A 16,093-nucleotide genomic window follows, 5' to 3' on the forward strand; every position below is an offset into this window, starting at 1 on the left:
GGATTTTAAAACTGAGCAGTTCTACATTAACAACTAACTAATTTGTTTATCTTTGGTTCTTTGTCTAAACAGTTGACGAGATCACCTGCTAGCTTTCAGTAGTGTCCAACGTTTGCCAGTTAGTTAGCTTGGCTAGTGGGTTGCCTAAACGTCACACTGTTACCATGGTTACTCCATGATATCAGTCTGAAAGAAGTCGCTGTAAAAAAAAATCTGCAATATTCTCTAAAATTCAGAATGTTTAATAAAATGATATGAGGTTACTTTACCAGTTGTACATGCTGTTCGTCCTTTTTGGCGGTACTACGTGTAGATAGGGTATCCACAGGTTCTGTCGCTTGTATTTTCAATGTCTTGACATTGCACGTGATGGACAATATGTAAACAATAGCCGAATGTAAGAAGTCGACAGAAGCACATTTCCTCAGTCAGCTGGAAGTGTTCGTCGTTCGTTCGGGCTGTTTGCTGTCCGGGCTGTTTGCCGTTCGGTCTGTTTGCCGTTCGGGCTGTTATTAAATAAAAAATGGAAGTACAAACCAATATACTGAATAGGCAGGTTATTAACCCTACTCTGTGGATATTTAGTCAAAAATTTCGAGCAGCAGAAGGACAAACAGCACAGACAACCAGTAGAGCAAGTTTACATTTTATTTTATTCATGCTTCTAAGGAGCATTTACACCACAAATGGTTCAGCCTGTATATACCAATTAATTGTGTATTACAGCCTGATGAATCAGACTAGGCTAGTGGGCTCATGTCGAAAGCACACACTCTGTGTTGCATGCGCCAATGATCGAATTTAACATTCATATGAAAGTAATTTATTGAACATTTTAACATCATTTTTTGAATAAATACATGTTATACTCAAATTCTTCTTTGGTATCTTGGCTTTCTCACACTTTGTGCATGCCACCACCTACTGTGCGCTAGTGTGTGGTCAATCACGTTACATTTTGTGATAAACAAAAGGAAGGGGAAAAGTAAAAAATTGCACCAACTAACCCTACACCTATATACCCCTATTAAATGAAACTAAAAATCAATAATCGTCCGTATACTCACATTTGATGAAGTTGTTGTTTATCTAGCTAGAAAGTGTTCTCCCAAGAAATTACTTAATGAGAATGACACAAAGATTATCCCAATGAATGGAGATAGCTGACTCTCATTTGAACACAGATTTGTAGATAGTAATACATCAACAGACGGAAAATTTGTCAAAAAATTATGTAAGAGTAAAATACAGATCCACAAGCACTTTTTGAATGCTCAAATGCACATTCCACAGTTGTAAATGTTAGGGATTTCTAATAATTTGCTCACAAATCGTTATAGATTTGTTCAAATAGTAGCTTTATTTATGAGCTATGTTGAACATATTTACAGATCATGGATTCATTTGTGATTAATCGTGAATATTACATATTATGGTTTAATTTGTGTAATATTTGATTATATTCACAGATCATAGTTTTGTTTGTGAGTTATGTTGAATATACGCACGGATCGTGGTAGACACACTTACAGAAACTATTCTAATAAATCTACTTTCTTCACTATCAGTATTTCTGATGAATAAGATTTTCTGCAGGCTGCGGGGCATCCATTGCCATTTCTTCCTAATTTCCACTCACTCCTTTAATTATTTGCACTGCCTCCACATAAGAGAAGTGCTGGACAGCCCTGATTCTTCCTATGTCAACCTCCTTAAGGCACTCCTGGAACTCGAAGGTAGTTCCAACCACATCTTCTTTCTAGAATGCGGGAAGATTTTTATTGGTCTAGTCCTTTCATCATAGCTTTTGACGGAAAGAGGCGTATTTATTATCATTGATTATCTTAATATTTTCTTTGATTCACAGATCCCCCTTTCTCTCCCCACACACACACACACACACACACACACACACACACACACAGAGAGAGAGAGAACACAACATATTCTCAAAAACATTTTATTGATAGCATTTGCACTGTACAACATAACATGAAAGCTGAAACTCTCCCATCTAAATCTTTCCCAGTCTGAGATTTTGTATGAGGTGCACCTGTTGCTTACATTTTGTATTCATATTGTTTTTCCCGTTTGAAACCTGGAGCTAAACTAATTCAATATATTTACCATCTTGCACACTGAGGAGGAACTGACAAAGTCAACACAAATGAGTAATTCCTTGAAGAAAAATAATAATTTTTCGACATTAGAAGAGTGGTGGCTTTGTTCTGTGATATATATATATATATCTTTTTGTTTTAGCTAACTACTGTGTCTCAGTGTCTCTCCATACCTTTGTTTTACTGACACATTCCCTCACTCCATAATAATACTTAGTTCACATTTCTGTTTTCCTCAATGGGTTTAGACACATATATACTGTAAATGCACACTTCAACAGATAAGTCACTCCAGTCATATTGCATTACGCAGATGGTCATTTCACATCATTAGTTAGATCCAGCCAACATACAAGATTATGTATCATCATAGTCATAAACCAAGTCTATTGGATGTATTTGTAAGCACACATTATAACAGGCATCCGTCAGGGACAGACAGACAACTACAGGAATAGACGGGAGAGCGACAGCAAAGCCAACACAGAGGTACGGAGGTCACCACGACAGTAGTAAAACAGACACGACATATGACACTTAAAACCAACAAATAATACATTCGGGACAACCTCATATTTTACAGCATAAACACGTTAATAAATAAGTAGATAAGTAGATCATATTGGTCCATAAATCATTCACTGGACGCATGAGTTAAATACAGAGGTCAAGAGGTTATTAAAGGTCCCTGTCCTGGTCAAGCACATGGATGGTCGGTTGGGCACACAGAGTAGAATCACGATTCTATTTCTATGGTAGGGAGGGAGGGATCCCTCTGGGTCAAGCATGCATCTATTTTGGCAAAAAGAACAAAGTCAAAAGAACCCAAAGTAGCCCAGTGTAGTTTCCGGAGGTAGGGTTTCCACATATTAAGCGGGGAGCAGCGTATAGGTTTGAGTTTTCTCAGCTGTTTCACACTTCAGTCTGTGTTGTATGATCATCTGATTTACAAACCTTCATGTCACATAAAAAGGCAGAAAGCATTATCCAGATAATTCATCTGCATGCTCCCGGGCTCAGCAATATGACAATCAATTCCAGGGGTCTCTCAGCAGCCAGGTCGTTCAAGATTGACGTCGAAATTTGACGTGAGGACGTTAGGAAATGCCTTCAAAACTGTCCGCTAGGAGCAACAGGGAGCGCTATTACCATCAAGTAGGCTTGGGTAATCCTGTGACTCTGGATCAGAAGGTGGTGTGTTTGATCACAGTCGTGGATATTGGTTTTACATTTTTTAATTTGAACCCTATCCCAAACCTTAAGCCTTACCTTAACCATTCAGAATGAGTGTCTAAACTTAACCCTTAACTTCTAAATTTGATGTTTGGAGAAATGGAACGATACAGAGCAGCATGAGCTACAAAAACACTTTGAAAATTGACGTTTTGAGAACATGGATGAATGTCTAATTCTGCAGTGAGACTGTGAGAGCTTGTTGCTCTCAGCTGGTCATTTGGGCGGTTCTGGCTTCATCTGATCCATACAACAGCATGGAGCCAGGCAGAAACATTATTTGGCAAACACATGGACGCTGACAAGTTAGATGAGAGGATGAGAGAGATCGACATACATACACATTCATCCACTCTGACAGACACACACAGATAAATAAACAAACACGCGTGCGCAGAAGTACGCACAGGAACGCACGGACTGAAGCACACACACAGAATTCTCTTTTTTTTTTTTTACGGTCTCTCTCCTTCCTTCCACCAGCTCCCTTTTTTACATCACATTTTCGAAGAGCTGCATGGATCTCATCATCATTTCATCCTGAGGAGAGAAGAGGAGAAAGACGGTAAGACAGAATGTTGCAAAGCGTTTGTTTTACCACAGGATGTCCCCATTTCACACTAAGCCAGACAGAGGAGGGTTCTCTTATGTAAGCCATAGGGTGGCAATGAAGGAACTCAAAGCATATCATGAAATAGAGATAGCATCTCACATAGATACCGACAGCAATATCGAATGTAGAAACATATGCCTGTACTATACATACCTCCTGGCATGCGACAATGAATTCCTCTAAAGTCACAACTCCATTTTTGTTTTTATCCATTTTCTGTGGGGGAGGGAAGAGGTAAGAGAATTGTACATAATTTTTTCAATATGTATGAAATTGTTATTATGTGGTCTATACTGTTGCGCACACCTAAGGGTTTCATAACCTTCTGCAGTAAGCATCTGTTTTGGTATTACATTGTACTGTATGATGCTGGGTAAAGTCACCTGGAAAAAAGCATCCACATGCTGCTTAGGGACATCTCCCTTGAGTGCAGGGTAGGTATATTTCCCCATCATGTCGTAAATGGCCCTCACAATCTCAGTCATCTCCTGTAACACAGAAATACAAACACTGTATTAATAAGTACGTCATATGTAAGTCTTTCAATATAACTGACATGTAAATAAACACACAGACCTCTCTGTTGATGTAGCCATCATTGTTGATGTCATACAGATGAAAGGTCCACTCCAGCTTGTCTCTCAGAGTGCCCCGCAGCAGAGTAGACAGTCCCATTACAAACTCCTGAGTGAGTCACCACATAGGGAGAGAGATTAAAGTGAAAAAATACTGAGTTCGGACTGAGTGATAACACTAGTACAAATAAGATGAAGACATGTTTTATTTAAAGCGTTCTCTGAGTGATGGTGGTGGTGTGTGGTTGGTACTTCAAATTTGATGGATCCATTGCTTGTCGTGTCAAACGCATTGAAGAGATAATGAGCGTAAGTGCTGGCATCTGCAACACAACCAGATACAGGCATGAGATTTGTTTTATCCCAGACTGCTTGTAAATGAGTCGCAAACAAGAAAGGGCATGTTATGTATCTAAATGAGAGGTGTCTGGTTTACTGTACCTCCGTGGGGGAAGAACTGGGCATAGATGTGTTTAAATGTTTCTTCATTCACCACTCCACTCGGGCACTCCTGTGGAAACCATGTGAAAACATTACTTCAAACAATGAAATAATGCAGCTTCTTCTGGTGAGCGGCCAGATCAACCAATCATTTACACTCAAATGGCACCCCCCTTGGTTACAGAGTTAACATGTCAATCAAATCTAACAGCTAATTAACTAGCAATTTGTATATAACTTGTATGTGGGGGTGTGTCAATGTGTCGGTGGGTGTTTGAGCATGTTTGTGTGTAGAGAATATATGTTTACATATTTTTTCCCATTGGGTGTATATGGGTAACGCAGCATTTAATTGTTGTTATGGTGTATGACAGGCTTAGTTCCTCTAGCTGCAGGCCTGTACAAACTGATTAGCAGCATATGAAGTGATGAAGGCATGAGGCTGAATGCATTTACTTATCAGAGTAAGAGATAAGAGTGCTTTGACATTAACACTTGTAAAGAAGAGAGGCAACATAGGCAGGAATGTATACTTAAGAGTGGCAGGGAGAGAGAGTGGAGGAAAAACAGGGAGAGAGACAGCGGAGGAAAGACAGGGAGAGAGACAGCGGAGGAAAGACAGGGAGAGAGACAGCGGAGGAAAGACAGGGAGAGAGATAGCGGAGGAAAGACAGGGAGAGAAATAGCGGAGGAAAGACGGGGAGAGAGATAGGGAGAGCGATAGCGGAGGAAAGACGGGGAGAGCGATAGCGGAGGAAAGACGGGGAGAAAGAGAGAGGAAAAGAAGATGAAGATAGACAGACAGTGGAAGGGAGGATGAGGTGCGTACATTCTTGAAGCCTCGGTAGAGGATCTGTAGCTCTCTCTTGGTGAAGTTGGTCTGGGCCTCCAACTGCTCCAGACCCTCTGGCCTGTGACACACCATGGTCATCTCCAACTCATCATCGATCTTGTCTAGAGAGAGAGAGGGCAGGAGGGAGGAAATGAGGGAGTATGTGAGGGAGGGAGGGAATTAGGGAGTATGTGAGGGAGGGATGGAATGAGGGAGTATGTGAGGGAGGGAGCGAGTGAGTGAGGGAGGGAGATAGATATTAATTGTGTGTTTATGTAAAGAAACCAGTGTGAAATGTCACAGATGCATCATCATTTAAACATCACAGACATCACAGTTTGTTTCACTGTACATCATATCAATGTTGCCAGAAAGAATAAGCTTTAAAGTTACCCCGTCTCGAGTCTTTATATAGGTGGTGAGAGAGGCAGACAGCGAAACATATGGAAAGTTAAGAGAAGCCTACAGAACAATTCTAGAGAAGATTGTGAGAGTGGAGAGAGAGAGGTGTAATGGAGGAGGATGAGGCATGGCAAGTTAAACAAACGGAAGAGGAGTTAAATATGAGAGGAGGAAAAGGGGAGTATGATGTTGGGGAGAGGAAGAATACAGAAATGAGGCAGGGGAGAAGGTTTCAGAAGAGAGGAGACTGTATGGAGGAAGAGGTGGGAGGGAGGGAGGATTAGAGGTATGACATTTGTCTCCCCATTATGGACTTGGGGAACTTTACGGATGTTAACTTTGTGCTTTGGGTGCCAGAGAGAGATGAATGTTGGGTAATGATGTGATGAGCTGGCGTCCTCTCAGGAGGGGGCGGGGGAGGGGGAGGGACAGCCTCTGGCCCACTGGAGGAGACTAGGAAACATGCACAGATGTGCTCCTCTCAGAACTAAAACACACAAATACACGTCGCTATTTCAAAACACAGACTCTTGCATATCATGAATGGAGTCGATCATCACCCCATCACACATGCAAGCAGACACACGAAGGCACACACGCAGGCACACACACACATACGCAGGCACACACACGCAGGCACACACGCAGGCAGACACACACACACACACACACACACACACACACACACACACACACACACACACACACACACACACACACACACACACACACACACACACACACACACACACACACACACGCACACCCACACACACACACGCTTTGTGCTGGATGTGTCATAGTGTAGTTCATACATGCATAATCTATGAGCAGAATTTACCAGGATTTACCACCCAAAACCACTCCCTTTTATCAGGATAAATACCCGTGAGAAACAGGTAAATAATAATAAATTATTTATATGAACAGCATGGCGTGAATTGGAACTATTAAATGATATGTAATGCCTAAATGTGGCTTTCTCTACGGCCACTGCATGATGAATCATCAATGCTCAGGGTGGGGACAGACAGCCCATCTCAGTATGGAACGCAGTTCACAATGCATGTAGACCTATCATCTATCTCATCATAGTAACTTTTTTTATTGTGTCAGGTAGGCCTACATTTGCTGCAGCATTGTCTGTGCTACAGTAATATAAAGACTGAATGAGTGTCAAATTTATCCATCTCCATTTGGCTTTCAGGAGTCACCTTATTTTCTCATTGTAAAGATATATATTTTTTAATTGCAGCTGCAGAGTTAAAAACAGCCTATCAATCGAATATCATTGCTTTAAATCAGGGCACGCTCAAGGACTCTCTCCCAGTCTGTGTCTCTCTCATGAACCCCAAAATAGATAATCCTGTTCTAGATTGATGTATAGCCCTATATTAAGTCCCTTCGGAAAGTATTCAGACCCGTTGACTTTTTCCACATTTTGTTACGTTACAGCCTTAATAAAAAAAAACATCAGCAATCTACAGACAATACCCCATAATGACAAAGAGAAAACTGTTTAAAAAACTTTTTTTCTTTGCAAATGTAATGAAAACCCCCACCTTATTTACATAAATATTCAGACCCTTTGCTATGAGACTCAAAATTAAGCTCAGTTGCATCCTGTTTCCATTGATCATCATTGAGATGTTTCTACAACTTGATTGGAGTCCACCTGTGGTGAATTCAATTGATTGGACATGATTTGGAAAGGCACACCGGCCAGCCAAACTGAGCAACCAGAGGAGAAGGGCCTTGGTCAGGGAGGTGATCAAGAACCCGATGGCCTCTCTGACAGAGCTCCAGAGTTCCTCTGTGGAGATGGGAGAACCTTCCAGAAGGGCAACCATCTCTGCAGCACTCCACCAATCAGGCCTTTATGGTAGAGTGGCCAGACGGAAGCCACTCCTCAGTAAAAGGCACATGACAGCCCGCTTGATTGTTTGGCCTGAATGTCAAGCGTCAGGAAACCTGGCACCATCCCTATGGTCAAGTATGGTGGTCGCAGCATCATGCTGTGGGGATGTTTTTCCACGGCAGGGACTGGGAGACTAGTCAGGATCGAGGCAAAGATGAACGGAGCAAAGTACAGAGAGATACTTCATGAAAACCTGCTCCAGAGTGCTCAGGACCTCAGTCTGGGCTGAAGTTTCACCTTCCAACAGGACAACGACCCTAAGCACACAGCCAAGACAATGCAGGAGTTGCTTCGGGACAAGTCTCTGAATGTCCCTGAGTGGCCCAACCAGAGCCCAGACTTGAACTCGATCAAACATCCCTGGAGAGCTGAAAATAGCTGTGCATCAACGCTCCCTATACAACCTGACAGAGCTTGAGAGGATCTGCAGAAAAGAATGGGAGAAACTCCCCAAATTCAGGTGTGCCAAGCTTGTAGCGTCATACCCAAGAAGACTCTAGGCTGTTATCGCTTCCAAAGGTGCTTCAAACAAAGTCCTGAGTAAAGGGTCTGAATACTTATGTAAATGTGATATTTTTAAATTAACCAACATTTCTAAAAACCTGTTTTTGCTTTGTCTTTATGGGGTATTGTGTTTAGATTGATGAGGGAAAAAAACAATTGAATCCATTTTAGAATAAGGCTGTAAAATAACAAAATGTGGAAAAAGTCAAGGGGTCTGAATACAGGTACTGTATAGATGTCCTAGCCTACCTCTTTCAGGTAATACATTCAATGCAGTATTAGCCTTACTGTACATTTAGCTAATTAATTATGGGTTTTGCATAATAAGCTTCTAACTTATATCCTCTGTTTCTTGCGCAATACGCACGCACCTGTGCTCCGCTGACCTCACTCCTTAAAAAACGCTCCTTAGATCTTGAAGTCCCATGCAGGAAAAGCTAGACTAGAATAGCTTGCTGGACATCATTTTTTTAGCATTTCTTATACCAATAGACTATTTGAAGAGAGACGCAAGCTTTTGTTTGCCTGAATGGTAAATACAGCAGCCAACAGAACTCACGGGTAGTTTGAAAGAAGAGCGAACGCACGATGGCAGCAGCTATAGCAGTTATTTATTCAGACCCATAACCGTTCGATCCTCGTGAAGAGAAGTGAAAGCCTTCTGAATCTAATTCTAGTCCTATGTTATTCAACGATGTCATGAGAATGATTGAGACAAGGACAACTAAACTTAAAGTAACTGTTGAAAGCGAAGAAGGAAAGACGCAACAATAGTGAGAGCAAGAGGAACGCTAATAACATTAGGGGAAATATTATGAAAGGTGTGTGTATATGCATCAGCCTACTAATTATACAAATAGGCCCTATTATATTTCAACATTCTAATTTGCTAGCCTATACTTGTAACATTGTAGGCCGCATGTGCTGCACCAGAATCGTATGTTCTGTATCGACTTTATCATGGTTTGAAGATGTGCATAATTCCAGTCCATATAATGCAGTATAATACAATGCAGTACAGTAATACAGTCAAAAATATTAGCCTACTGGAGCTAGTTTAATTTCTTTACCCAAGAGAGCATATAGCTAGCTACATCTGTGGGCTTTTAATGTTTTTCTGTCGTGCGTAATGTGGAGTAGTGTCACGCCCTGATCTGTTTCACCTGTCCTTGTGCTTGTCTCTACCAACCTCCAGGTGTTGCCTATCTTCCCCATTATCCCCTGTGTATTATTACCTGTGTTTTCTGTCTGTCTGTTGCCAGTTCGACTTGTTTGTTCAAGCCTACCAGCGGTTTGTCTCAGCTCCTGTTCTAGTCTCTCTTTCTCGTCCTCCTGGTTTTTGACCTTTGCCTGTCCTGACCCTGTACTCGCCCGCCTGACTACTGCCTGTCTCTGACCCTGAGCCCGCCTCCCATCCTGTACCTTGGCCTCTGCTCTGGATTATCGACCCCTGCCTGCCTTGACCTGTCGTTTGCCTGTCCCTGTGGCTACAATAAACACTGATACTTCACACAGTCTGCATTTGGGTCTTAACTTGATTCCTGATAAGTAGCCTATATCATATATCAAAAGCCCCCAATCTTTTGGGCTTTTTTGAGCTTGGGCTCATTAAATGTATTTAATGTAGGTCTCATCAGGCTCAGTTAGCATCAGGCATGAATTTTGATCAAATCTCCAATCAAATCCAGACATAGGCCTATATATATACTTTATAATGCTTTTACATGACGCTTCCGGTTTTGGCGGGAAACACTGGGTTACCTGGGAGAAAAGTGATTTATCCTTGGGATGGAACATTTGTAAAATACCTGGAAAATATTCAAAACCTCACACGCACGTACACACACCCTACCCTACCCTGCAGGTCCAGCAGTAACTGTGCCAGCATCACTGAGACTTTGAGAAAGGGTGCAAGGGAGGGACATTCAAATGAAGAAGGGACTGTTGCAGAGGAAGTGGAAGGTGGTAATTACATTTGACATTTTTGACATTTTAATTCACAGAGGAAGACACTGAGCACCCCATCATTAAGATTGAAAAGACTGACTGACTGATGTACTGATCAAATCCCACCTGTAACTCCTAATGAGCCACACTTCACAGATCTTACTACATCACATTGAGTGTTCTTGTCTGTCTGTACCTCATTGGTATAATACATCATTCCAACAGAATCTGCCCAAAGCTTCAATCCCCTTACAGCTGAATCAGCTGATCCTGAGTGCCTAGCTCCTGCTGGCATCTCCATGGCAATAGGTCCCTTAACACACTGTGTAATCACCACCATCCCGAACACCCTTGCTGGATAGGTTTTTCTTTATCAGTTGAATCCCTTTGTGCAGTACAGCTTATATTGAATTGTGTTCTTTGTTTTGGATCCTCCACGCAATCCTTACATTTGATCAACTTCACAAATGGTGTTTTGGTTATTCGAGGGTTAGGTCCTCTGCTCATTACTGTATCAGGTGGACATGGTTTCATTTGATTCCATCCTTGAACTGATTTGAATGATGATGTCAGTCAATTCAGATCAGGTATCAGTACCAACACTGATCATGCAGATGAAGAGGACAGCCTCCAGGTTTATGATCATCTGGATTATAGATGATGAGATGACGAAACATACAGGCTGGACGGCTCTTCTACAGGAGACAGACTTCACACACTCACCCACAGACTCTCACAAAGACACTCATTCCTCACTAACTACGAGATATATCTTTGTCACACACTCACTATGTGAAGTTAATTTACTGTGATTACTGTGAAATGGGCAAATTCTTAGACTGCAAAATCTTCTCCCCTATCCTGGTCCACCTCTCTTCCAATATTTGTTATTCAACTACTCCAGTTGTTTTCATTTCCACTTGACCTCTTGGTCGATACACTTTCTCAATCCTTCAATCCCTCTCACCAATGTCTCCCTCAATCAGTGTCGCAATGTCTGGCGTTTTAGACATTTCTTGTTGTCATGGAGGCAGACAGACGTGTAACATGGTTTGAACACAGGCACTAATTGAATAAATAAATAAAAAAAGATGCACATGCCTAGTTAAATAAAGGTTAAATAAAAATGAAAAATAAACATATAAATCAGCCAAGCGCATTTACAACCCTCCACCCACATAAACAAATATTGGTAAGGAGAGCTTCAGTGAATGCGTATGTGGTGGCTTGTTGTTCTGTGTGTTTATGGTCGTCAAATAAAAACTGTGCAACATACCATAAAACTGTGCAACATACATTCATCTCAGAAAGCCCTTTCTGCAGATAACTACTCACATACAGCACCAGTCGAAAGTTTGGACACACCTACTCATTCCATGGTTTTTCTTTCTTTTTACTATTTTCTAAATTGTAGAATAATATTGAAGACATCAAAACTATGAAATAACACATATGGAATCATGTTGTAACCAAAAAAGTGTTAAACAAATCAAAATATATTTTATATTTGAGATTCTTAGTAGCCACCCTTAACCTTGATTACAGCTTTGCACACTATTGGCATTCTCTAAACCAGCTTCATGAGTTAGTCACCTGGAATGTATTTCAATTAACAGATGTGCCTTGTGTGGAAGGACCACCAGAGGGCAGGCTGGGCTCACGGATAGTAGCCCAACAAGGCATGTGTGGTTACAAGGTAACCAGAGGCAATTAAACACAGCTGACAGTACCAATGACATATTCTCTTTCTCCTATAAGAGAGAGGATGGAACCAGCAGGGAGGGGGAAGATAGTTTATCTGTGTAGAATGGCTACCAAGAGAGGGGAGCTATCCAAGAAGATCCATTAAGATGGTGACAAATCTGTGATTGTTGTTATAGTTTAAAGTTAATCGTCTTGGGTTCCTGTGTCATCTAAAGAAGAAGATGTATGTTGTTCCTTGGGAGATTCTCATTGATTGTGTTGGAGTGTTTTGTATTGTCAGAAATCTCTCAATAGAGAACTGTGTTGAATCAAGAGAACCTACTCCTGACTCGTTTATTCCACCTTTCCGCTTTAGAGTGACACCAAATTACTTGGTCCGCTCAGACTTGTTAAAAGTTAATTTGTGGAATTTCTTTCCTTCTTAATGCATTTGAGCCAGTCAGTTGTGTTGTGACAAGGTAGGGGGTGGTATATAGAACATAGCCCTATTTGGTAAAAGACCAAGTCCATATTATGTCAACAACAGTTCAAACAAGCAAAGAGAAACGACAGTCCATCATTACTTTAAGACATGAAGGTCAGTCAATCCCGGAAAATTTCAAGAACTTTGAAAGTTTCTTCAAGTGCAGTTGCAAAAACCATCAAGCCCTATGATGAAACTGGCTCTCATGAGGACCGCCACAGGAATGGAAGACCCAGAGTTACCTCTGCTGCAGAGGATAAGTTCATTAGAGTTACCAGCCTCAGAAATTGCAGCCCAAATAAATGCTTCACAGAGTTTAACATCAACTGTTCAGAGGAGACTGTGTGAATCAGACCTTCGTTTATGTTTATTTCACCTTTATTTAATCAGGTAGGCAAGTTGAGAACAAGTTCTCATTTACAACTGCGACCTGGCCAAGATAAAGCAAAGCAGTGCGACAAAACAACAACAGAGTTACATGAACAAAGGTACAGTCAATAACACAATATAATTTTTTGTGGAAAAATCTATGTACAGTGTGTGCAAATGTGGGGAGGTAGACAATAAATAGGCCATAGATGCAAAATAATTACAATTTAGCATTAGCACTGGAGTGATAGATGTGCAGATGATGATGTGCAAGTAGAGATACTGAGGTGCAAAAGAGCAAGAGTGTAAGTAATAACATGGGGATGAGGTAGTTGGGTGTGCTATTTACAGATTGGCTGTGTACAGGTACAGTGATCGGTAAGTTGCTCTGACAGCTGATGCTTAAAGAGAGAGGGAGATATGACTCCAGCTTCAGTGATTTTTGCAATTCCTTCCAGTCATTGGCAGCAGAGAACTGGTCGAATTGCTGTAAAGAAACCACTACTAAAGGACACCAATAAGAAGAAGAGACTGGCTTGGGCCAAGAAACATGAACAAAGGACACTAGACTGGTGGAAATCTGTCCTTTGGTCTGATGAGTCCAAAATTTAGATTTTTGGTTCCAACCACCGTGTCTTTGTGAGGTTCAGAGTAGATGAACGGATGATCTCTGCATGTGTGGTTCCGAACGTGAAGCATGGAGGAGGTGTGATGGTGTGGGGGTGCTTTGCTGGTGACACTGTCAGTAATTTATTGAGAATTCAAGGCACACTTAACCAGCATGGCTACCACAGCATTCTGCAGCGATACGCCATCCCATCTGGTTTGCATTTAGTGGGACTATCAATTGTTTTTCAACAGGACAATGAACCAACACACCTATAGGCTGTGTAAGGGCTAGTTGACCAAGAAGGAGATTGATGGAGTGCTGCATCAGATGACCTGGCCTCCACAATCACCCGACCTCAACCCAATTGAGATGGTTTGGGTTGAGTTGGACGGAAAAGCAGCCAACAAGTGCTCAACATACGTGGAACTCCTTCAAGATTGTTGGAAAAGCATTCCAGGTGAAGCTGGTTGAGAGAATGCCAAGAGTGTGCAAAGCTGTAATCAAGACAAAGGGTGGCTACTTTGAAGAATCTCAAATATTAAATATATTTTGATGTTTTACACTTTTTTGGTTACTATTTGATTCCATATGTGTTATTTCATAGTTCTGATGTCTTCACTATTATTCTACAATGTAGAGAATAGTAAAAATAAAGCAAAACCCTTGAATGAGTAGGTGTGTCCAAACTTTGGACTGGTACTGTACATGTAGCACACACACACACACACACACACACACACACACACACACACACACACACACACACACACACACACACACACACACACACACACACACACACACACACACACACACACACACACACACACTATACCAGTAATCATGAAGAAGAGCACAGAGAAAACCTGAATAACAGTTAATTACAGTTTTTCTCTTGTTATGTCAGTCACTGACAGTCACTCAATTAGCCCTTGTCAGCTAAATGTTTTTTTTATTATTAGTAAGTTAGTCTAGCCAGCTATCTAAACGTGTAGTAATCATGGTCGAATTACTGACTGATATATAAAAAACTGGAAACATTTCTCTCTACCCCATGGCAAAATGTGTAGAATTTCAGGAGATTAACTAAAAAAAAACTTTTTTTTTCACTTCGTTCCCCCAAAAGGCTAGAGCAGGCTATGATTGCATGTGTGGGTATGGATATCCGTCACAAACCCCCAAGCCACTGCAGCCCCTCATGATGAGTTCAGATTTTTTGTGGCCCACACACCCATCAAAGTTGCTCATCGCTGCTATAGAGTCCTCCCTCAACAAAGAGCTAGGGAAAGAGGGGTAGATCGATAAGGTGGGAATGATATAGAGGATGAAAAGCGGGTAGGAGATAGTGGGTGGTAGAATAGAGTGAATGTGTGAAAAGGAAGCAGGCTGAAGTGATGAAGAGAAAAGGAGAAGAGAGTGAGAGAAAGTAAAAGAGAGTGAGAGAGAAGAGGACACAAACAAACATGGAGGCAGAGAAGAATAAAGGAATCCAGATTATGTCTGGAGGGGACAGGGAGAGGGAGGAAAAGCGGGTGGAAGATTTAGACACATACCTCATTTAAATTGGAGTAAAAGAAAGAGAACCCCATGAAACCAAACCCAGCACGATGTTGAGGGACATACCCTCATTCTGCTCAGCCTGGATACAAAGAGAAACCAGGCCTCTCAATACTAACGGCCTCAATACTTTTATAATACACAGCCAGAATACTGCCACAACTACAGTCTGATTACTTATGCACAACAGCCTTCGGACAGAGCTTCAATACCACATATCACTGCAAAACAAACCCAATTATCTGAAAGACAACAATTCCTGTGACTCAGTCCCATGGTGATCAGGACCAAATACATCCTCTGTGGAAATAGGTTTTTAAGCAGTCAGTCACAATTAGGAGACATCTCCCATGAGTCACAGCCAGGCCCAGACGGGACGGAGGCCAGTGGGCAAATCAGACAGTCAGAGACAGTCTCTGAGGTTAGTACTTCATTAGTTAATGGTTTCTCATCCAATGAATATTCATCAGCACCTGTTCTGACATGGCTGTTTAGAGAGTGGTGAAGGAGGAGGTACTGAGTTTAGTAGTTTTAGATCCCCAAGGTGGAATGTCTCTTTATCTGACACTGCTGTCAGAACCTCTGCGTCACACACTCCATCTATTCATCGCTCCATCTCTCCTCTCCAGGAGAAAAACACACGCCGTCTCTCCTCTCCAGGAGAAAAACACACGCCGTCTCTCCTCTCCAGGAGAAAAACACACGCCGTCTCTCCTCTCCAGGAGAAAAACACACGCCGTCTCTCCTCTCCAGGAGAAAAACACACGCCATCTCTCCTCTGCAGAAGAAAAACAAGCTGTTTGAA

At 41.6% G+C, this 16,093-nt stretch overlaps 1 protein-coding gene across 3 annotated transcripts in view; it reads right to left on the reverse strand.

Moving 5' to 3' along the window:
• Nucleotides 1-1,944: 1,944 nt before the first annotated feature.
• LOC106603214 (Kv channel-interacting protein 1) overlaps nucleotides 1,945-16,093 on the reverse strand; it is a 37,399-nt gene continuing 23,250 nt past the window's right edge. For all 3 annotated transcript variants that reach the window (XM_014196567.2, XM_014196569.2, XM_014196568.2), the window contains exons 2-8: nucleotides 5,812-5,936; nucleotides 4,983-5,052; nucleotides 4,794-4,864; nucleotides 4,543-4,650; nucleotides 4,350-4,454; nucleotides 4,120-4,182; nucleotides 1,945-3,893 (exon numbers count right to left, since the gene is read on the reverse strand). In XM_014196567.2, coding sequence (XP_014052042.1) covers nucleotides 3,846-3,893; nucleotides 4,120-4,182; nucleotides 4,350-4,454; nucleotides 4,543-4,650; nucleotides 4,794-4,864; nucleotides 4,983-5,052; nucleotides 5,812-5,936 — 590 coding nt within the window. In that variant the 3' untranslated portion in view covers nucleotides 1,945-3,845. The remainder of the gene's footprint in view (nucleotides 3,894-4,119; nucleotides 4,183-4,349; nucleotides 4,455-4,542; nucleotides 4,651-4,793; nucleotides 4,865-4,982; nucleotides 5,053-5,811; nucleotides 5,937-16,093) is intronic.

This window comes from Salmo salar, chromosome ssa04, assembly GCF_905237065.1.
Source record: "Salmo salar chromosome ssa04, Ssal_v3.1, whole genome shotgun sequence".
NCBI classification, from domain to species: Eukaryota; Metazoa; Chordata; class Actinopteri; order Salmoniformes; family Salmonidae; genus Salmo; species Salmo salar.